At 37.9% G+C, this 23945-nt stretch overlaps 2 protein-coding genes across 2 annotated transcripts; both read left to right on the top strand.

Annotated features, from left to right (window-relative positions):
• Positions 1 to 7342: 7342 nt before the first annotated feature.
• On the top strand, positions 7343 to 12716 carry LOC144654539 (uncharacterized). The gene is made up of 4 exons (XM_078514698.1): positions 7343 to 7801; positions 9317 to 9431; positions 9735 to 9985; positions 12060 to 12716. Exons 1-4 carry the CDS (start codon positions 7406 to 7408, stop codon positions 12429 to 12431), a joined length of 1134 nt encoding a protein of 377 aa, XP_078370824.1. The 5' UTR covers positions 7343 to 7405; the 3' UTR covers positions 12432 to 12716.
• Positions 12717 to 15849: 3133 nt separating this feature from the next.
• On the top strand, positions 15850 to 19657 carry LOC144654536 (uncharacterized). The gene is made up of 5 exons (XM_078514695.1): positions 15850 to 16184; positions 16265 to 16414; positions 17624 to 17740; positions 18680 to 18930; positions 19044 to 19657. The coding sequence occupies exons 1-5, from the start codon at positions 15872 to 15874 to the stop codon at positions 19416 to 19418; spliced, it is 1206 nt and encodes a 401-aa protein (XP_078370821.1). The 5' UTR covers positions 15850 to 15871; the 3' UTR covers positions 19419 to 19657.
• Positions 19658 to 23945: the final 4288 nt, after the last annotated feature.

Below are 23945 nucleotides of genomic sequence, written 5' to 3'. Positions count from 1 at the left end.
AAAAACAAATAAAGGTTGAAGTTGAAGTTGAATTATTAAAAAAGGTTTTTGTTTACTCACACAACGCAAGTTAGAAAACATATGCTATTGCCGAGTCCGACAACTAAACTACAAAAAATTCCAAATGTAACTACAAAAGTCCAAGTTTAAGTACGAATTGTCCAAAGTTTAACCACGAAAATGTCCAAAATTGTTCGTAAACCACGTTGTTCCAAAAGTCACAAGTTTCAAAGGTAACCAGGCCTTTTCTCAAGGTAGCCTGGCTTTTTTACTGGCAACTCCGCGACATATGCGACAAAATTTTCTTACAGTGCATAAATCGAAGAGTAGTTACTCGCTTTTAAAAATTCGTGAGGCAAAGTTTATTATCTTTATATTATATTATCTTTACCGAATAATTTAAATTTTTTTGTAGATTTGTAATTTATACTTTTTTCTTTTTTTTCTCTATTGTCTTCATAGTTCTACTATTATTATTATGTCATTAAAGATGTGAATATGTTTGCGGAGTTAGTTAACTTATAACTTTCCCTAGCAACCACACCGCGGCATATTCTCAATTTCCCAAAAATTAAACTGTTAAATATTAATACATACCGGAAAGGTAAATAATATACGTACTACTTTCTTGCCGTAATGTAAGGGGGATATTCTTATCTCTATTTTATTTTCCTTTTTGTCTCGTGTTACGTGACGGTCACGTCGTAAACGACGTGACCGTCACGTGACACGAGAATATCCTGTGGATCTGATCGGTCAGGATAGTGCTTTGTGTAAGACCTCACGTAAGGTAACGAAGTGATAAGGTCAGTGTCTTTAGCGTTCCACGGCCTGACTTCATCAGGTAACAAAGAACTAAAGAGTTTATGAACAAGTAAAAAGTGAACAACAACTAAGGAGTGAAGAACTAAAGAATTCTCTTTAGTTGTTCATTTCCTGATGAAGTCAGCCACTATTAGCTTTCTGTACGGTCAGCCCTTCTGTTTTTTATTTGTTCGTATTTATATACATTTTGCTGATAAGATGCATCAGGATGCGGTTCTTCGTATTGTGCGTTTTCTTTTCGAGTTTTAAAAGTGTTTATTTACACATGTGGATCATATAGTGAAAATGTTTGGATTATAACGGATTCGGCTGTTAAACTTTTCTCTTCCCTTTTGAAAAAATAATGGTTTGTGTAAAATGTGATATATTACATGAAGTACTGTCTTTTGTAATGCCGCCAAATCTGATAATCAGATTTTATCGAACTGAATTAAAAAACAGATGTTGTTTTTACTTGACTGATAGTTCTGTTTATTTAAAGACGTCACGTAAGGTAATGAAGTGACAATTACACAAGGTAGGAAGGTAAATTTGTATAGCAGGTTTTGCAGTCAGAGAATAACCTAATTGTCTCCAAAAACATGGTGACGGTGTGGATAAATGTAAACTGTTAGATGATTTCAATTTGCTACAAGATTGTCTGAACGGCTGATGTGCTACAAGATTGTCTCACGGTCTCGTTTGGTCTTCTGCAAGTTTGGTCGTCTCCCTCCGGATAACCTCTTGTTGCTTTTTGACGGACTCAACTCTGGCTGGCTTGCTGAACGGCATTATCTTGTGTTAAACTTGCGTTCGTTTTCAGTTCACTGAGTTTCTGGTTCTTGAGTCCAACAACCAAGCAATCATGTCATCTTTCTGTGGGCCATATTCACAGAACTCGGCTAGGCAATGCAGAGCAGTGATAAAATTCTCACGTTCATTTTGACGTGTCACAAGTTGTTTAAATTTAGCTCGGTTTTTCAGGCCTTGATAGGAAAGAATAAGAGCTTCAAGTGAACACTTTCCTATACGCCATCGGTAGCGAAGTCGAGAATATCATGGCGAGTTTTGCATTCTCAGAGGCAGGCGATGTAAAGCGTACGACGTGGTCAGAGGAAAGTTTGACAGTCATTTCGTAGCAAAGAAGAACATGATCTACGACTACGATAACGCTTTAATCTCTTTAGCCAGCACGACCATTCTTCAGGTTTACAGAAATTTAACGGTTTTGGTGCCTTAACTGGTAACAGAGGCTGATTTAGCTGCGACTTCTGCAGCTCCCCACGCGCTCGCCCTGGCGCCTTCTGTTGGCATCGTTGAGGAGAATAGGCGATGGATGACTGTATCGAACTGTAATGACGACTGCAGTGACGAGGACCAGGTACATAAAGTAGGTTAGGCTACTTTTGACTTTCGACACAATGTTATGTTGGCGGAACGATTCGAAACGATCCTTTCCGTGAACACATAAACTAAACGCAGTGGTTAAAGTGCTACTATGATCAAATTTTCACCCCTTGAAATTTTAAGTGTTTCATAGAGTATTTAACGAAAGATTCAAAATGACGTTTACCGTTTTGAAATATCTTTTTTAGTTCCAGAGATATTTAAGCTTAAAAAAATCGTAAAATATGCAAATTAGAGGATTGATGACGTCATCTACTCAACCCAATTTTATTGCAAGTACAAAAATTGAGTTTTCTCGGTCATTTTTCTGCAGAGGCCGATGAAACTTGGCAAACTAATAGTTCTGCGGGTGAAACACTTACACACTTAATGAAATTATGTTACCATGGCAACTAACTCTTTTCCAGTCCCCCCAATTTGCTTTTAATGTTTTAGAATTTTTTAGTTCGAAAAAATAAAACTCAGCCAAGACGCCTGCCTAATCCATTCATATGCTTACCAGAGCACGCATGTTAAGTATCATCGGCAAATATCGAAAAGAAACGCCAGAATTGGCCAGAAAAGCCTTTAGCATCGAGGGATCTGGAACCTAGTTTGTTGCCATGGCAACCAAATTGTTAAGTTCTTATTGTGTAACACAACTAGCAAAGTGTTACTGCAAAAAAACAGAGAGTTCCGATACAAATTGGCTGAGATATCACTATCTTCATATTTGATCAAAATTTGGTTGAGTCTATGACGTCACAACTTTGCTAATTTGCATATTTTAAAAACTTGAATATCTCTGGAAAGAAAAGAGATATTTGAAAACTGTAAACGGCATTTTTCTTCTCATATAGAGTTCTTGTTAATATTTTAAAACGGCCACGAAAGGAAATAGGCGAATTTCATCGCAGTAGCACTTTAAAGCATATTTTTAAATCAATCAATCAGTTCAAGCAACTCAAGTTACATGTTATCTAAGTCAAAACACTTGAAGCTACTTGAGGAGAACTTTCGAGAAGCCTGAGTTGTCTTAGATTGCATTACACAACAAAGATGAGAGCTGTTGTAAAAAGCTGTTTAATTAAAATTAAACAGCTTTTTACAGCACTTAATTAAAATTAAGTGTTTGCCTTTGAAGTGACATTGATGGCCAATTTATCGTTAAGGCACCTGTATGCTTTGATATTTTATTTTTTGGTTGGCATTGCTGAAGTATGGGACGGGTTGCATGACCTGTGTCGACCTTGCATTAGAGAATAAATCTGTTTTTTACTGGATGAACAATTTTACTCAAATTTCTGTCTGCGGTGAAAAAAACTGTTTTAGTGTGCTAGGGTCTCAATTACACATATGCCAAACAATGCGTCAAGGAAATATTTAATTTATCACGCAAACAAAACTGAAACATGGAACATGGAACAGGAAAAGACTTGTGGATTTTTGTGAATTTCTTGTGAAGTTTGCGGTTTATCGTAGTTTATTAAAATTCCGGCGTTATCAGGGAATTATGTTATCAGTGTTATGCGAGGAATCTTCAGCTTTAATAATAGCTATGTCATAGGATTGCGTGAATTACCGTTTGTCATAGCTAGGATTGCGTGAAGTAGTGTTTATTAAAAGTATACGGTAAATAATTGTTTGATTTTTTGGGAGATATGTAAACTTCATCTAAATAGCGTTGAAAACCGAATTTGCTATTGAATGCTACTTTTTTGTTTGAGTTATTGTTAACCGAAATTTCAAGCAGCCCGACGTAAGTACAATTTAGTACATTTAGTCACAGCAAATGCTTCCAAATGCTTACATTTAGTAGCCTGTTTTTTAGGGGAGCGGGACGGCTGTACACAGGCTAACATTTAGTTACAGAAATGCTTCCGATGTTTTTTGGAGATAGGGAACAGCATCTGCTAAGTTCTTTAATTAAACCTTTTAATACTATTTAACTTTAATATTTTGTGCGATTTTCCCGCTTTTGCAAGCTGCTCTGAGTAACAACTTGCGGCATATGAGTGTGTAAATTCTGCTCTATATTAGCTCGCGAGATCATTGTTTGATTTTTAGGGAGATATGGAATATTCATCAACTATATTTTTATTATTTTATGACGATTGTATACAACATTGAATATGATATTGAATGCTGTTATGCTATTGCAACTATTAAATTTGTGTCTACTTTCAAGAAATACGACAAAATTACACTTTAGCATTATATAGTAGCAGCGAAGGGTTCACATTATGTTACGTTACAGTGTATTAAATGCTTGCGATTTTTACTGGAGGTAGGGAAAACATCTGCTTCGTTTTATAATTGTTCCTTTTAATACTATTCAGCTTTCAATACGCTCTTGAACATCGTTACATTGTTGGGTGTATTTTAAAGCGAAATTTTTATACGATTTGTCCGCTTTTGAAAGCTGCTCGAGGTCACAGCTTGCTGAGTTAATTGTGTAAAATATTTTCTCGTAAGATAGACCATTGTTTGATTTTTAGGAAGATATGGAAAATTCATCTGTCTTTTTTCTACGCCAAAAATAAAATCCAGAACTGCAAACAAGCCATTCATTAACAAACTGTTCTTCCAACTTCAAAAATAGTGTAGTGTAATTGTTAATTCCTGTAGTCTCTCTCTTTCTTCAGCCGTTTAAAATTGACGCAAATGTCGATACAATGTATGCTAGAACAATCATCTTCGCGTTCAAGTAAACAATTTGTAAGCTGTAGTTAAGGATAACAGTCTTTATCACGCACAAGGTGTCAGCTACTTTTATTTACGTAAAGTTTTTGACAAATTTCCTCAAAAATATGAAAGACCCCCAGTGAAATGTCATCGCTTCTGTATGTATTGCAGACATTTATTAATCGGGAGGGCCGAAGGGTAGCAAAATTACAGCAACTTGTATCGTAAACGCTCGCTAAATGAAACATATGATCACGCATTGATAATAAAAAATATACAGAATCGTAGACTGCATGCGCGAAATCTGACATCCAAAATTTGGTTTCGAACCGCATACACAACACAGGATACCCAACACACACAGGACTACCAGAATAGTGTGCTGTCTCGCTAAGGCGAGCCAGCAACAAAAGACGCGCAAAAGAATTCTACCTTTCGTAACAGAATATCGCCCTTCTGTGCCTAATCTTAAGAATATTCTAATGAAAAAGTGGCACCTACTAGAGTATTAACCAGTGCTAAGAGTACAGAAAAGGGAGATCGTTTTAGGATATACTCGTTACAGCAAAACTTTGAAGGTCCACAATTACAAATCTCGACCAATGGGAGTCGTGTTTGGCCTGTCTTTTTTACTTGCCACCACAGGTCTGTGGATAATTTAATTTCATTCTTTTTTATTTGTTTTTTAATTTATTTTTTATTTTATTTTATTTTATTTATTTATTTTTTTTTTTTGGAGTCCAGAGTCCAGAGTCCAGTCCATACAGTGTCTTATGAGAGTAAAATTAATAAGTTTTGTTGTGATAAATGTTGTTGTAATGGGCGAAGAGTTGTAAAAAGAATGAGCAGAAAAAGAGATAGAGCTCCATCGAGAATTTGCTTGAAGAAAATTCATAGTTTATTTCATAAAAATGTAGTTAAACGTAGTGTAAAGAAACATATTAAACGCAATGTGCCTGATTCTTCGCGTTTGAAGGCTTTTCTTCGTGCAAATGTACGTATCGATATGTTGAATCGTGCTCAGCATGTTTGCTTAAAAAGATTCTTTTATGTTCGTTTTATTTTGGTTTGCTACATTCTATTTTTGGTAGTCGTCGAAAGTGTAAAAATTATATTTTCTTCATTCTGGAATAATTTTTGGAAATTTAGTTATGATAAAAATTTTTCTATATTTTATAAAATGTTATTTATGTGTGGTAATATTGAAAAGAACCCTGGTCCTGTGTTTAATTTCGGTGAAAATATGAGGGTCAATAAGAGGGAATGTTATGATTGTACTTCATTTTCATTACTTAGAAATAGATTACGTGCAGTTGGTCTTATTCCTTTTGATTGAGGTGGAAATTGAGACTGTTTTTTTCGAAGTGTTAGTCATCAGATATTTGGTTCGTTAGCAAATCATTTGATAGTGCGGTTTGCAGGTGCTGAATATCTTAGAAATAATAGCGAAGAATTTTTTGAGTTTTTCGAAGGACAGTCTTGGTTAGACTATTTGAGTAGTATGTGTAGAGAGGGAACTTAGTGTGATGCTCTTATAGTACAAGCTGTTGTAAATGCTTTGTCGAACGCAAGAACTTCACTTATCTGTAACACGAGACAGCCCAATGGGCACTTTGATTTCTTTTTTTATCTTGGAGCACTTTTCATTTAAAAATCACACGCTATCAGTTGGGGGGCTTCAGGTTTTCTGATATTACCATTCTCAACCCAGTAAAAGCAAAAAGGTCGAATTGGAATTTAGTATTATTGGGTTTTGTGGAGGGAGGAAAACCGAAGAACCCGGAGAAAAGCCCTCAGGAGCAAGGACGAGAACCAACAACAAACTCAACCCACATATGACGCCGGGCCAGGGAATTGAATCTGGGTCACATTGGTGGAAGGCGAGCGCTCTCATCACTGCGCCATCCCTACTCCCCTGAGATGTTAGCCACATATCATTCCTTTCCGTTAGAAAATACTGTAATACCTTAGCAGTCGTTCGTTATCTTTTTGCTGGCGTAGCACGCGCAGAATTGTGAACTGTTAAAAGCCGTCGCTCGGTTGGATTTTTAAAAACCGATGAAGGCCGAAGTTGTTTAGTTAAAACGTCTCTTTTAAAGTTTTTTAAACGACACTTTTTTACTTTTCCTTGATTTCTTTCTTTCTCCCTACTTGTATAAAATGACATTATGGTCAAAAGCTCGTATCTCAACATTCGGTTTGTAATTATGGAAATTCGTTTTGTTTATTTCTTCAAAAACTTGGTTTTTCAAACAGGTTTACATTTATGGCAAAAAGAAAACAAGATGTATTGTTGTACCCTGACTGTGCACTAAAGAATATCTTCTGTGTAGGTGGAATTGTTTAGTTCCAGCTCATTGGCGAAGAGCGATCATCATTAAGTACCATAAAGTGCATCAATTTAAAATAGTTCAAAAAACACTAATTAAAATAATAACTAACTCAAACCCCTTCCATTCACGGAAGGGCTTTGGTGTGGCTCAGTGCAAGCCTTAAATATCCTTACTCTTCCTACTTGAATAACATTATTATGAGCAAAACGTTACTGTTCCACGGTATTCAGTTTGTAAGAGTGGAGTTTTTCCTTCTTGTTTTCACCGTACACTTGGTTTACCAAGTAGCAAGTGAGGTTTACATTGATGGCTCCAAAGCCTTGAAGCGAGATGCAGGGGACGGTGTGGCCTACGCCAACTTTGCAGCACACAAGTTTCGTTCCCTGAACTTAGCTCCTTTGGACATCGCTTTAGTAAAAGAGCCTCGAGAGTGCGGTAAACTTTGTGTCGATCACTCATCGTGTTTCTCAACTAATCTGGCGGCATTTCGTGATCAGGATGGAAGGATTAAGTGTGAACTGTTACCAAGCGATAAATACAACAACTCCAACAAGTTTGTTGTCAACTCAACGTTTCATCACTTGAGCATAAAGGTGAGTAAGCCACCGTTGAAAGATTCTCCAAAAGTTTTTATTTCTATCTACATAGATTAGCTAGCTAGCAGTGTTGTGATTACGAAAACAAATCGTTTTCAGGAAAAAAAAATGCATGATTTTTTAGACAGAAAACTTTACCTTTAAGTTAAAAGAGTCCCTCCCTCAAGTAGTCTAAGAGTAATTTTTGTAACTATTCTTTCACACTGTCTAAGCTGTACTGTAAAGTAGCTCCTTTTGTAAAGTTAGGGCCTGTTTACATGATTCCGGAATGACTTTCATTCCGGAACGAAACTCGTTCCAGAATGAAGTTCGTTCTGCATTTACATGACAGAGTCAACTGGTTCATGATGGTTCAGCCAAAGGCATTTTCACGTGCGCAATTTTCGCGCGAGATCAAAACTAGATGGCGCATGTTTCGCGCAAACATGTTTTTGTGCCCAGTGATGGCCGTATCTGCAGTTTTAACGAGTAATTGGACCATAGAGCTGCTTTCTTGGGTAAACAGTAAATGCTATTACATTTTTTCGCTCTGAATTCAAACTGTGGAGTCCGTATGCGGTTTCATGAGTTGCGATTTCATCTCGGAACGAAATTCGTTCTGTGTTTACATGATACCAGAATGAAATGTCATTCCAGAACGAAACTTTCATTCCGGAATGAAAACCGGAATGAACTCATTCCGGAATGACTTGACTTTCGTCTCGGTATCATGTAAACAGATACAGAGAAATGTATGGGGATGAAATTAACTCGTTCCGGAATGAAAGTCATTCCGGAATCATGTTAACAGGCCCTTAGTGATCTATATTTTGTAATCATCGTAATGTTGTATGTTTAATGTTGTAAGTACTTGCAAATAATAAAAAAAAGAGTCCCTCTTACAGGCGATACATTTTATTTGTATTTTTTCAATATGTTTAAAAAAAAGAACTTTAATCATTAAAAATGCTTTGGAAATCCAAAATTTGAGCTTTATTGAAAAAAGAAATCAGTATCATTAGCTTGTTTGGTTTCGTGATCGAGAGTTTTCTTATTTCATCGTCAAAGTGCCACATGGAGGGATTTTCATTAACTTACTTAAATATTTAAATTTAATCTTATTCAAAGAACATTGATGTTTGGAACTCAAAAGTAAGCTTTTAATAATGGAAAAGCATTTAAAACAAAGAAAATTATGATTACTGGGGTTCCGACACCTGTTTTAAAGAATATAGTTCTCAAGCTCAGATCAGAGTCAAATACAGGCAAACGTGTTTTTAATCTTAAAAGCTCTGATGTGACTGTGGCATAAAGGTATATATGCCAGCTAGCTATCGCGGTTAAAGAAAAACGCCTAGATAGTGAACAAGACGTTCTCTTTTACGAGCGAATATTTTTAATCCAGCGTACTGCATTTGAAGTCAAGAATCAATCTTAATCTGCCGTAATTTTAGCAAGAAATGAACGTATAGTTGCGCTATAATAGTCATTAAATCTATTGACATCAACTCTATTATCTGCCGGTAACAACAGACTCCTTGCTCCAGTGATCCTTGTTTGAACCAAGCAACTTGTGTGGCCAAGTACGAAGACAACGACTATCAGTGCGCATGCGCACCAGGATATCACGGAAAACGCTGTGAAATAGGTATTTTGAATTATGTACACATTAAGTGAATTCTTAAAGTTTTCGTTGTTATTTTTACTCTTTTATGATTAGCAATCTTAACTTTAATAACAACTGCGTTTCCATATTTTAGTTTGGTTTAGGTAAATATTGCATTGCTCAAGGGAAATGTTGGGTTGGTGAAGGGAATACTGAACCACAGTAAAATTCAAAAAGTTCTATCTCAGATAAAACACGTGTCTTTGATTACCTCTATTTGTCTTTAGAAAAATAAAATGGTTGTTGTTGTTGTTCAAGTGATGCTTTTCTTCGATTTGTTATTAGTTTTGGCGGCTAACTGCCAGGAAATAAAGGAACGAGGTCTTTCTCAGGGAGATGGATTGTACTGGTTGGACCCGGATGGAGGAAGCCATTTAAATGCATTCCAGGCCTACTGTGACATGACGTCATACCATGGAGGATGGACCATGTGTTACACTACTGATGACAAAGTCAAACCTAGGACCGAATTCACATACAGCGCTCAGTTGCCTTATGGAAGTGACGGGTACAGGACGAACTGTAACAACATCCCTGTAAGTTGACTGCGTTTTACTCTCTCTTGGTTTATTCATCGTTCAAAAAGTTATGTGATCTATGTGCTGAGCAATGCAGTAAAATTGCCCATACTTTCACATATAACTGAAGCCATTTTATTTTGTTTAATTGTATAAAGCTGGAGGTGACTTTTTAACGGCCAGCATATTTCGAAATAGAAAATCTAAGTTCCCTGTTTAATGCAAACTGTTTTTTTTTTTTACTTTTCAAACAAGAAATTACAAACAGATTTACATTTTCTAAGCATTGTAACTAACTGCAAGAAAAAAACGAATTTTTCCATTGACCATTTTTCAACTTAAATCCAATTAGCTATAACGGATTCTGCTTTTATTGTTCATTTATTTCATGTATGTAATACATGTATTGATATTTTAGCTCAGTAGATATTAATTTAGTTAGGTGTTTTTATATTTTATTATATAAACATCAGTGAAATACCAGGAAATCTTTCGCACGAAAAAATCATATCTTCACACGTGAAAATAACATGTTATTTTCACATGTGAAGATATCGATTTCGGAACATTTTCTGGCAAGTGTGCCCTGTTTCAATGCTTAATGAGCCAAAGAAAATCGATATTAAGTCGAAACATCCTCGGATCTTCCTCGGCAATCTTCGGCAATCTTCGGATATCTTCGGAATTTTTCGGAAAAGTTCGGAAAATGTTCGGAAACATTCGTACGACCTTCGGACAACATTTTGAAAATCTTCGGAAATCCTCGGAAAACGGTCGGAAATCTTCGGAAAATCGTCAAAAACATGGTAATTAGTAGGTTTATATAATAAACAGAATATTACATGGTTGCTTGGAGATATGAAGTTTATCTTCTCGTGTTCAAATCAATATCCCACTCGTTCGCTGCGCTCACTCGTGAGATATCGATTTGAACACTCGAAGATAAATTTCATATCTCCGCGCAACCATGTAATATCCTCTATTTATTTTTATATTTTAGCTTATTTTCCACATGGCTCGTTTTCCTTTGTTCTTCGAGGCTGATTATATTGAATAAACCCCGCTAATTAGCAACTGTCAGAAAAGCTGGGGGCGGCTTTGATTGTAACAGGGGAGAGCGGGGCTGATATCTAATATTCCCCTAGGGGATTATTAAAGTTGATAATCCCCTAGGGGAATATTACGATAATATTCCCCTCGTAGCAAAGTCACAAGACTCGCATTACAAACAAAACACAACTTTACTTTAATAACGTTATGATTTACTTTACCTTGACTGTTGTTACATTAATGTTAAATACTACTGAGCAATTGCTTAATTGAAAACACGAGAAATGCGTTCCGGTACTCATTCAAACACCAAAAGGTTACCTTTTTTAGTGTTCTTCGGGATCCTTTCACTGTTCCTGGCCAGCAGCTCTTTAATTTGTCATCTTCGACGAGGATAGCAATTTCTCCAAGTTATTGCCTGGATTTGTCGCAAAATAAAAACTTTCCTTCGCAGACTCGCTCACCTCTGCCAACTTTGCAGTAAAGTGGTGAAAAATGTGGTTACAAAGTTGTCGGAACTATCAGGCAATTACAAAATCCCAATGCGTACTTTCGGAATCTTTAATCTATTGTTAAGCTTGTTTGGCAAGCATATTGATTGTTTTGGTCGGCGTATCAAAAACGAAAAAATAACCTGTTTATTATAAAATTTAACAATGTGGAAACCCCAATGCGTCTTTTCGGAACCTTTTTCCTGTTGTTAAGTGTGTGTCGGGAAAAACATTTCAGCGCATTTCAGCGCACCTACATCAAAACAACGAAGAAAAAAATCTTTCTTATTGTTTGAGCCAGTGTTGATACCTCGCCCATGTGAAAAATAAGCCGGTTATTTTTAGGCACCTCGGCGATATGTGATTTATTCACCTCGGGCTGCGCCCTCGGTGAATAAATCACATATCCCCTCGTTGCCTAAAAATAACCCTTACATAGTGATTGTAAAGCGCTATGAAAGATTAGCTAAATAGCGCTATATAAATGATGATGACTATTATATTATTATTATTATTATTATTATTATTATTGTTCTTTTGCATTTTTTTAGTTTAAAGAAATACTCTTTGTTGATCACGAAACTGGAAACAATGCCTACTTTACGCCACAAGGAGTAAACCAGCCAATAACGGCCGCAGAGAGCTATGGGAAAAATGCTAGTACTTATGGATTGTGGTACGGTGTGGGAGCAGTCCACTACGCTTACTCCTACCAGCTGCTGATCTGCGATGCTCCGATTTACACCGGCTTCTTTATTTCCGGTTACACCAGCCGTTTCAAGAAATGTGACCATTGGAATGGCGATAAGGTCTCGCCCTATTTTCGTACAGCAGGAAACCGTTCGGATATCATCGGTGTAGCATTTAACACCAAAGGTCATCAACCGCTCAGCAACAAGCTGATCAGTGTCGGTCTGCGCTAAAATATCACTGAGTTTACCTGCTATAAAACAAGATGGCTTCCTTGATTTTTGTGATTCATTGTAATTTTGATAGAAATCCAGGATTTCCTGTAAACAACGAAGTTCATTGTAAAGTGAAATGATTCTCTCAGTTGTGTTTGCATTTTAAGTATTTTCACAGAAGCAATTTAGATTCATTTTGTAGTTTAAATTAACAACATCGGTTTCCAGAGAACTTGTTGTTTCTCAGTAACTGAAGTCCGTTGACAGAGACAATGCAAAAAGAGACTGCTCGTAGTCTACATTATGTCAACTGATAGTAACGGCGATATAAAAAATCTTTAAACCAATAAAATACCATAGCACTTAGAAATGACTGATATATTGTGTATTTTCACTTGTTTTTTTTACCTCCTACACCTTCTTCTTCTACCTTTTTCTAATTCCTAGCCTCTTGCCATATTTTTTTTCAGTTACCGCTCCTTTCCTAAACGTTTCTTGCATTTTCAACCAATTCAAAGTGTCTATGTAAATAGCCGGACTGGGTGTTATATTGTAAGGGGGCATGGCTGGACCGAGTTTCAGAGAACCTACTCGCGAGGTTTAGCCGGGATCCTGACGTCCCTTTTGTTTTACTTTCAATCAAGTTGAAGCCGTTAGCATGCTTAGCGCGGGCTATACATGTATAAAATGACTTATCTCCGTTTATACCAGCCATGCGATCTTTTCAACAAAAATCTGACAAAAGTTAAACATTTAGTTCAACGCAGTGGTCGCAGATTCACCCGGGTATGCACAATTAAAGTGGACGGCAGAGCAGGGGGGAAGGGGGCAGGGGGCAGGGGGGGGGGGGGCAGAGGGGAGGAAGCTCCCCAAAAGAAAACTTTGGGGGGCTCAGCCCCCCATATTTTAGTGCCGAAAGTATCGCTAGTACAGCATAAAATAGATATTCAGTCTCGTGATCTTTGCATAAATCGTTTCATCAGGATCGTGCTTGGCGGTGTATGACTTTCAACAGAAACCTTATGGGTTTCTGCTTTCAACGAAACTTCCTTTCCCCAAAACGCTACCAGGAGAGGTCTGTAATCTGCGAAGATTGTATTTGACATTGCCTTTGGCATCGGTGACCTCAGAGCGTACATTTTTGTACCCTCCGACGACTAAAGACACTGTAAAAGACATTTTGGGAGATAATTTTCAGTAGGGGGATGCCCACTCGGAGGGGGAAGGTATGCGCTTGGCTTGGAGTACGATGAGTCCCCCCGTCCCACGTTTCAAAACGCTCCACTGCCTCTGATTAAGCTGAGTGCCTTATAGGTATTCGCTTATTAGGGTCAGTACCTATACTGTAATACAGGATAGAAATACCTGGCCATGACCTGGGATTACCCGCGGGACAAGGGAACTCTAAAGCTGTAGGAAACTCAAGAAAAACACTAACAATTTTCTTAAAAAAAGGAGCCGTGCCGAAATAATACTAGGGGTCTTACTCAACACAATTAGGGCTAGTATGTATTTTTGAGAATACAAATTCCGGATCACAGCTACTTTTCAAAAGTTATGTTCTTTGGTATCAGCTTATTAGCATGATCCTTTGTTATCCAGTTTCGGATGCACATGTCCCAGGGTACGCTGCAGGACGTTTGCTACAGAAACGTAAGAGTTACGCCAGCCGCAGGTGAGTCACTTTTGACACATCATGTTACAAGAACTTCGGCTTATGTACTGGCAAACAAATAAAATAGTTGTGTATCTTCATTTCCATGAAGGCTGTTGAGCACTATTTTCACTTGGTACTTTTCTAATGCTGGACAAGCTTGTCCCAACTTTTACTATTTACGATGTTTACCATTCAGTTAAATTCCAAGCATTAGGTTGCTGTTTGCTGTTGTTTTCTTTTATAAATATGGATATTTTTTTTGAAAATAGCATTCTTTGGAGTGAAGGGAGTTATTTTTTTTTTTGTTAATTATTGATGAGTTTAGGATTAGAAAGTCAGTTGTGGCAAAGATAACCTTTCAGTTTATTTAACCCAGACAAAGTTTCACACGGTCTTTCATTTTGGTAAGAAAATACATTTTAATTTATTTATAAATATTCGAGAGCAATTTTAGTTACATACCTAACATCCATAACCACGAACAAAGACAGCTGTTAAGCACTGGCTTAACTTCTTGTTTATATACCATGTCATTACGCTTTGTCGTTTGTAAAAAACTATTTTCTGCTTTTTTGGCGAACATTTAAGTTTATTCAATCCCGAAAAAGATAGATACGGTGTGTGTGTTTTCTTATCCGGGTGGATAAAAAATTTTCATTTTAGTAAACAAAATTTATTTTGATTCGATTTAGATTTACAAAGCTCTGTCTTTATTTTCAACCAGTAAAAGCCTTTATTAATCATTGACTCGATTTGCTAAGCATGCATTTCATTATTATATTTGGTCAAAAGAGGAAATTGCGGCTTTGGACTTCAGCTTCTATTCACCGTTAAAAATGGTATACGATAATAAACTTCCTTCTTGCATCTCATCCCATCCAGTGAGTTTGTTCTATAGATACATTAACATTGTCTTGTTTTGTTTAGTTATGATGAAAGAAAGGCAGTAGAAAAAAAGATCAGAAACTATAAAAGAAACACTCGAAACATCTATTGACTGTAAAAGAGTTTGAAAAATGAAACCTTGTGGTACATAAATGGGAACTGTTGGCTAGAAACACGTCAGATGAAAAAAAATTGCCCACTGCTACGAAACTACCGGCCCGTCTCAACACAAACGAAGAGTTCAAACGCAAACAGTTTTTTCACTCTTTTGTGTTTAAAAGGGCGCGAACAAACGTTATTTTTTATCAGTGAAAATGTTAGGTATCTGATAGTTATAAAGCTAGAGTTATATTTTATGAACAAATAATTTATTCTGATATTTTCATGCATTATAGAAATAAATTTGGGGACAAACTCTCAGTCAGATTGAGAAATATTGAGAAATATTTTTGTTAAAAATATACATCCAGCTGTCAGTTTCAAAACGTATGTAATTTAATTCTTTTCTGAAGTTATATGAAAGAAAAAAATCTCCCACTATATGTTATTGTTTAGATCATATTAACACGCAAAACAAACCCACTGTGCAGATAAGCATAACAGTTGTGCTGTGTATTTTAATTGTCCTAAACGTAAAACTGCCGCGGGTCGTGGGAGAATTTTGCAGCTAACAGATCAACGGTTGATTGATTTGATTGTTTATGAGTGCTTTAGTTCAAAGGGTGATCATCGGGTTCTTACTTTTTTTTTAACCCCCCAACTTGTTATGGGATGCCGAAAAGAACTGAAATTTTAATCAATGTTTGGGAATAAGAAATCGTTCAATAAGATAATTTTCTTGGTTTCCTTATTAACATTTTTGTATGTTTTTTTTTTTTTTCAGGAATCTTTTTTCTCTTCAGAGCTTTTTGTAGCCATGCATCTACTAATGTTTACAGTTTTTTCTCTGTTTGCATTATACCGGAAGTGTCATGGTCAAACCGCTGACCAGTGTCCGGCACAACTACCAATCTATGACAAGGCTTTGAAAGGTTACACATTCAAGACTGTAGTGTCGTCATCTGCATTTGATTGTCTAGTACACTGTCATTATGAAGACAGATGCCAGAGCTACAATTATGTCATTAAGACAAGTATCTGCGAGATGAACAACAGAACCAAGGAGGCTAAACCAGAACAATTTGTGTCAGATCCAGATCGGTTCTACATGAAGCGTGGAGCACACAGAAGTAAAGTCATTTTGATTTTTAAAGTAAATTCTTTGTGATGTTATAAATATTGTTTAATTACGCTCTTTGTCTCTCATCAGAACCACTCGGTTCCATTCCCTCGCTGCCCGCACAGTCATGTAAAGAAATCAAAGCAAATGAAGGAGGACAAGCGGTCAGCGGTAATTCATGGTTGGATCCTACTCGCTCTGGAGAGGTTATCTTGGCTTACTGCGACATGAATACAGAAGGTTTGATAGTATATTATGTAGTTGTAATTTGTAATCCGAGGGCCGCTTGTTTGTCAGTAGTTTTTACTGTTTGCCGTTACCCTCTTTTAATAAAGTTGATTGATTGATTGAATATTTTTATATATTAAGCTAAAATTTCTTTTTTAATGTTCACAAGTTCTGACCGTTAAAATATAGAAATTTTACTAAAAAAATACAATTTAAATTTAAAAATGATTTAAAAAGTTCGAGATCTCTCGCTTCGACAGTATCCTTCGGTAAACTGTTCCATTCCTAATCACTCTGATTAAAAAAGAATGTTTATTAGTATAACAGTTAGATTCTATTTGATTTTTAAAAAAAGTTTATATGAGTGATTTACTCTGGTTGCGTTGACTTTTGCAAAAAAGAATCTTTTAAGATTCTTAAAAACGGCAAACTGACAAATAAACATTTGCAAGAACAAATCATTTTAAGTTTCCACATTTCAGTTCACTTCAGCCAGCTTTATACATCCAAAAAAGAAAGAAAGAAGAATAATCGCTTCAAAACTTCGACGAAAGTTTGCCACGACTTTGAATCCAGAACTTACTCATTTAGCTCAGTGCGTCAGCACTATGACTACTCAGTGTCTGCTTATCGGGCAGAAAGGCCGTGACTCAAGTCTCCTACCCTGTCCGTTGTATTTTTTTCTTTCTTTTTCCTTTTTGTTTTGTTTTTATTATTTTGTAAAAGCATGTGTATAAATCATTTCGCAATGAACATCATTTATTGTACCGAAATACAGAGCCATCTGGCACATTCGAAAACAAAATGAAGAAGGCAAGGCCGAGAAATGATATTATTGCAAAAATTTTAAAGTTTTGGCTTATTACAAGAAAACTTTTATTAGTACAATATTTCGGCTCTATTACAGAGTCATATTCATGTAACGATAATTTAAAAGAAGGCAACGTAAATATCTTAGGTAATTAGGTGTGTTTTTATTACGTAATATAACTAGAAATGTAGGTAATTAGAGAACAGGTCTTTCTTTAGAGGCCTTATAACTCTTGCACGCATTGCAGGCCTATGTTTAACAGGAAGGATCGAGTGAAATTGACTCCGCTCACAACAACTCGGAATTTTCCGAGTTAAAAATTAAGTTGTTAAACTACTGTACTTTAAATTAATTCAATTTCCTTTGTATATATTTGCAATAGTTCTTAAATGCTGTTTCTCCATTCTTAGTTGCAGACTTTTGCATTCGCCATCGCTGCTTAAACGGTGCTACGTGTGTAAATGAGCGGGCGAACTACACGTGTCTGTGTTACGGAGTTTGGACTGGTACCTACTGTGAATCATCAAGTAAAGAGTCTTCTCTATATTTTGCTCTTTGTTTCTGTGTTTCGTCTTGAATATGATTAAACATTAGTGCTATAATCGAATCAGCTTTCCTGGACAATGGTAAAAAAATAACAAGATGCTCAAAAGCGTCAAAAAATGAAAAAGAATTCTATCAAGTATAACCCAGTGAATGACTCAGTAGCAATCTGATTGGTCAAACAGGTACATACTATTTAAACAAGAGTGTTTCTGTCTGGGCCTATGGGCTGAAAGGGCAATTTCCAGAGGTGCAAACCATAACAATTGGACATTCTGATTGGTCGAGAAGCTCGGTTTATGACGCTATATAAACCGCGCTAGGCGGTGAATATAGCATTTCAAGCGTTGGATACTAGGCCACACCACCTTTGTTTTCCAGGCATGTACGTGGGGGACAATTGCTGAATGAAATTTTGTCAATTTGAAAAAAAAATTACTCCAAGTCGGGTCATTGAAAACATTGGAAATTTCGGAGAATTTTTTAAAAGGCTGCTAAGTACTCAAAGGAATTTAAGTATACATTCCCAAGATCAACTCCGGACCAGCGGACAGGATGCTGACAGCGTATTTGAAATTCAAATTGGCCGCCATAAAACAAAACACGCATCAATAGCAGGTAAAAGAAAATAGGTTCTTTGTGGCGAGTTTACGGTTTTTCATGCATAATGCCCTCAAAACATTGACAAAGTTAATCGATAAATCGATTTTGTCCACAATATGTTTAGTGGATCAGCCACAGGATTATTCTTACACCATTAATCTGACCTAATCTGCCTACTCGCTGCTTCTGCAGGCTTTGGTAGTAGTCTCAGGGCTTCACCCAATAGATACCTCTATCTCTCAGTCTTAAAACCTTTACCCAACCAACATCACAGATGACAACACAAAGACATCGTTTACAGTGTTATGTATGCCAATCAGTTGCAGAACTTGACTGCCATGATATAAAGAAACGAGGTCTTTCTCAGGGAGATGGGTTATACTGGTTGGACCCGGATGGAGGAAGCCATTCAAATGCATTCCTGGCCTACTGCGACATGACGTCATACAATGGAGGCTGGACCATGTGTTACACTACTGATGAATATGTCAAACCCAGGACCGAAGTCACATACAGCGCTCAGTTTCCTCATGGAACTGACGGGTATAGGACGGACTGTAACAACATCCCTGTAAGTGTTGTGATAGTTTTCTGAATCAAAGTAGCTAGCCGCTGACTAGATTACACTTATCACAAGAATTAATATGTTTACAGCTAGAGTTATTATTTTGTTCATGTTTTTAGTTCACAGAAATCATCTTTATTGATCACCAAACTGGAGCTAAGGTGTATTTCAAAAGACAAACCAACCACTCCATGACGGCCGCTGCGAACTATGGGAATGGTGCTGGTACTTATGGATTGTGGGACGGTGTTGGAGCAAGCGATGCTTACTCATACCAGCTGTTGATCTGCGATCATTGGTTCTATTCCGGCTATTTCGTTTCCGGTTACACTGATAACTGTTACAAGATATGTGAAAATTGGTGCGGGGATAAATCTTCGCCCTACTTCCGTACAGCGGCAAGCGAAGTGAATTTCAAAGGCGTTGCCTTCAACACCAATGGTCATCGTCCAAACATCCCGAGTAACAGGCTTATTAGTGTCGGACTGCGCTGAGTTCAACAGAAGCTTTTGGTTCAGTTTATGATGGACTGTGATTTTAACTGAAGTAATAAGTTGGAGATCTGATGCGTTTGTAATTTGGTTCTTAGTGCTGATTGTGGATTGGAAATGCGATATATCATCAATTATTGATGCAAGAGTGCCGTAACTCATAGAGATCTGCTCTTTGTATAATCGGACATGGATGCCATAAGATGTCAATTTAAAAAAATGTTCCTCGTGCTTTCTCTTGGCCTATAGAACACCCCTCTGTAACAGACCTTGTGACACCTGATTTTCCACCAGGTTTTCAACACAAAATCGACCAGGGAAGTCAAAAATCCACCAGGTTGATTACTTACTTTTTGTATGCCATTCACTTAGCGGGGTTATCGTGCACAATTTTGAGCCGCGCGCCACAGGGAACCCAAACGCTGTATTGGTTATTCATAATCTTAAAATAAAAATGTTCTTATTTACCTGCGTTCCTGTGTTTTTTTAACCGGTTTTGGGGGCGATTTGAATCAGAGCGAAGGTGGTTTATGTTGCGAGTTTTAAACGGTAATCGATCTGTCGCACTGAAAATTACTTTTTGCTATATTTACATCAAGTTATAGTCAATTATTAAATCATGTATCTTTTTGCCGCACGTCGTTTTCTTCTGTTTATAAAGATTTTGGTTGATTTTTTCCTGACCAGGTAAACAAAATTCCTCACCGGGGAGAAATAAAATTGACCAGGGATTTTTCAGATAATCACCAGGGACCAGGGAGGACAAATTTCCACCAGGGAGGGCACAATAACCCACCAGGTCGGGTTTCACCAGGTCTGTTACAGAGGGGTGTTATAGACTGTCCTCAACTTTTCTGTTTCTCAGAAGGATCTTGAACGCGCACAAAAAGGAGAAACCTAAAGGTCATCCAATACAAACATCAGATAGTTTGGTACAGCTTGTTATATCTTCTTATTTCCATACTAACTTACCCCAGACGACGTTCGAATAGTATCCCATGGTGCATCTCCGCGCCTTCACGCATATCGGTATGGCGGTTCCACCGTTACGCCCTTTCTCTCGCACATTTCGTTTTTTTTCCAGTCAGCAGTGTTTTTGTTGTTTGTCTCTTTCTTGTCTGCTTGTCCTTGCCGTGGTTTGTTAAAACGTCCTTTTTTTGTTTTTTTGCTTTCCTTCACAGTGTTCCTCCCGCGACGGTCATTTTCACGTTCTTCGTTTGCAGGTTTCTCTTTGGGTCTCACGCTGCTTGAGGCCTTTTTCTCTTGCAGGTCCCAGAGTCCCGCATCTTTGACTTTTCGCGATCAGATGATTGAATTTCGATCGCCAGCGCCGCGTGTTGCGTTTGTGATGTCTGTTTCGGCCTCGCTGGGCTCTTCGTGGCTTTGTCATCATTCCTTTTTCTTCTACTCCGGTATTCGTTCTGTCTCTTCTGTTCTACTGGTGACGATTGCTCATTTTTCACAGATTGTCACGCCGAACGGCCCGCCGACTGCGAGCGACGACTGAGATCGTGAGATGTGAGGTGCCGTCGGATCGCACAGGACTTCTTTCACTCCCACTCTCATCTTGCCGTTTGCTGTCCGGACGGGCCTGCGTCGTCCCTTGTTCGTCACTCATGTTTCTCTTCTGCCACAGGTTCCCTTCAGTGACTGTTCTCCGCGCAGTGCGTGATGTCGTTTTCCTCGAGCAGCAGCTTTTGATCACTGTCCGGACACGCCTGGCGCGCTTCTTCTCGCTTCTCGGGCTGCATCTGATTAGGTCCGTCGCAGTGATAATGATGCGATGCATCAGGGATCTTTCGGTCGTCTGAACTACCCGTATTTATTCGATTAAACACCGCCCTCGAATCATGATGCGGCGTTTATTCGAATAATAGACTTGGATCATGCAGAGGACAGTGTCACTGAAATTGAGTGAAATTTATTCACTTTATGTATTTCAGTAGTAAATTGTGAACGATATAGAAATGACTTTTCAGACAAACACTAAAACATGTTTCTGTTTTTTAAAATTCAAATGTTCAGTTACCATACTATTGTTTGCAAGAAATAAAGTGGATAAACGCCGCCCTTAAAAAAAGCCGCACTCGAATCACGAAATCACGTAGAACGGTCGAAGAGATTGTGCAGCCAGAAAAGGGTGCCGCCAATTAAGCCTGTCCATTGTTTTTCTGGCAACGCCCTTAAATCATAGACCTTTTCAAAAAACATGTATTCTTAATCCAGTCTGTAATTGAGAGCTTTGATTCTCTAGGGATCGGCTCGCACTTCCTATTTGTTAGGATAACAAAACAGAAAAACTCGAAAGCAAACAAAGCGAACTTAGTTCTTGCTGTAATACAACAATTCGACAATAATTTATTTCAACTTCTGCTTAAATAAGGCAAAACTATTTTCTACTGCTTCAACTTGAATTTTATCCCTACTATAAACATTGGTCGCGGTACCCAGATCACGAACAATTTCAGCGTTGGGCTGCTGCCAGAGCTTTTCGAACTTTTGTCCGCGGTCCTGGAGCTTTGAAACCTTTTGAGACCTTAAGTGCTCGGTGATCGATATTGTACTCCTTTAGTAATTCTTCTCGCAGTTTATTAAAGTCAAAATCACTGTTCGGTAGGAATTCTTGAACGCTCTCCCCATCCAGGTAATTGAAGTATGGCCACTGTTGTTCGTCGTCTGTACCGTACTTGTAACACTGGATGGTTGCACAGAACTCGTCACTGGACTCGTTTGTCAGCTTGTGCGTTTGAAACCAGTTTGGAGACATCCAGGTCACATCTCCCTTGGTTGCTGTAAAACTCGACAATTCTTTTTGACTTTCTTCGTTCTCCCATGTCTTGTTGTAGTTGCTAACTTTAATTGCTCCATGTAGGACTTTGATAACGGCGTATGAATTGCCATGGTTGTGGATTGGACTTTGGGATTTAGCTGGCCAAATCTCTAACACGTATGGAATACCAGGCGAAGAACCGCGATGGCATCCAATTGTTACTCTAAGATATGTCATGCCGTTTCCGTGGTCCTTTTCCTTGAGCTTTTCGTAGAGAATTTTTCCTTTGGTGTTGATGCTATAGTTTATTGCTTGTGACAGTTTGGGAGTGCTGTGAGGCCAGTCCAAGGTCACATTTGAAGACATAACGTTCTCATAAAGCTCTTGACAAGTTGGTGGAAGGCTAGCTGACAGCATGTATTTGTTACTGCTCAGATCGACAAGTGACACTTTCGAACTATCCAGTACAAGAGGAGACCAATTATGGGTAAGAGGTTGGTAGTACAAAGCCACGCTCTTCTGTCTTTGTAAAAGAAAGTTGTCGTAAACTTTAGCGCCATTTTGCGGTGTGACGTGTTTTAGGCCCTGTTCAAATGAGAAGAAATTTCGCAGTGTTGACTTGAACGTTTCCAAACCACTGGTGCCGCACTTTAAATCTTTGAAGACGATCTCCTTGCACATATCTGGTCGGAAAATGAAATTCCATGGATCGCGATCTTTCGTTTCTGGGAAAGGAAAATGTACGGTCAAAAGAGTAGTCTCTTCCATAATGTAACCCTTGCCGTATTTTATGATCCTTTCATTTCGATTGAAGCTTAGCCAGTAAGAAACTTTTTTCCCTTCCTCTAAGCCGCCTCTCTCGTCAGTGCTGTTTCCATGTATCATCTTGAACTCCTTGTTTCCTGGCGTTCTAAATTTGAACACTGCTTTGTCTTTATTGACCTGCACCTCCATATATCCGCGCGTCTCTTGCTCTTTCTCTGATTCATTGTTTCCACCGTTTTTCCGCGCTGGTCTTATTCGAATGGCGAAAGGTGAACACCTTTGGAAGCTAGCTACCACAACACCCTGTCCCCACAGAGTGAGAGTGTTCACGTGTGTAGTTACAAGTTTGGGTTCACCGAGTGCCATCGCAAAAGAATGAAATCTTTTTATGATCCAGTGATCTTGCTGACCCGACAAAATAAGATTTGCTGTCCCAGTGGATCACGGCCTTCAGCTAGTCACAATAGAGATGTTTCGCATATAAGCCCACTCCCAATGATCTACTCAGTATTATTGTGATTATTGGATTTAATAGTTGCGCAAGACGTTTGCACAAAGGAAAGCACGAAAAGAATCGGACTTTCGTGTGATACGTACGAAAGCAAATGGACTCACTTGTGGCGAAAAAAAAACAAGCAAACAAACAAACAGATCCTGATTATTTGCGAGAAACTTAAAAGTCGCTCAACCAAAAAGATAAATTAGTAATCAGTTCGCCAAATTAAAAACGACTGCACTTTCGGCTGACGGCACCATCAAAAGAATAACGCCGAGAGTCTCTTGAGAGTTTTAGCTTGTGAATGTACTGTAAACTAGTGCTGAACAACCAGAGCCATATCTAGCTGATATAAACTACTGTTCTCCAGCCAACCTTCCCAGGGATTTGTTTCATCATCTCAGTGTAATGTAATCTCGCACGCTCTTTGAAAATTGATGATTTATTGTAATTCTTTGTGCGGCGGATAGAATGTTCTAGTGTCGTCATTCAGGTTTGA

This window comes from Oculina patagonica, chromosome 5 (assembly GCF_052425735.1).
Source record: "Oculina patagonica isolate OP01 chromosome 5, crgOcupat, whole genome shotgun sequence".
Lineage (NCBI taxonomy): Eukaryota > Metazoa > Cnidaria > Anthozoa > Scleractinia > Oculinidae > Oculina > Oculina patagonica.
Note: the sequence above shows the minus strand (reverse complement) of the source record. Positions and strands in the feature narration are given on the sequence as shown.

What these genes read in the sequence shown, in the direction of transcription:
- LOC144654539 (XM_078514698.1), top strand. Translation starts at nt 7,406, where the DNA reads ATGAGCAAAACGTTACTGTTCCACGGTATTCAGTTTGTAAGAGTGGAG. An exon ending in TTCATCACTTGAGCATAAAG is followed by an intron (nt 7,802 to 9,316) that starts GTGAGTAAGCCA and finishes CGGTAACAACAG; the next exon opens with ACTCCTTGCTCCAGTGATCC. An exon ending in CGAACTGTAACAACATCCCT is followed by an intron (nt 9,986 to 12,059) that starts GTAAGTTGACTG and finishes GCATTTTTTTAG; the next exon opens with TTTAAAGAAATACTCTTTGT.
- LOC144654536 (XM_078514695.1), top strand. Translation starts at nt 15,872, where the DNA reads ATGCATCTACTAATGTTTACAGTTTTTTCTCTGTTTGCATTATACCGG. An exon ending in GAAGCGTGGAGCACACAGAA is followed by an intron (nt 16,185 to 16,264) that starts GTAAAGTCATTT and finishes GTCTCTCATCAG; the next exon opens with AACCACTCGGTTCCATTCCC. An exon ending in CTGCGACATGAATACAGAAG is followed by an intron (nt 16,415 to 17,623) that starts GTTTGATAGTAT and finishes CTCCATTCTTAG; the next exon opens with TTGCAGACTTTTGCATTCGC.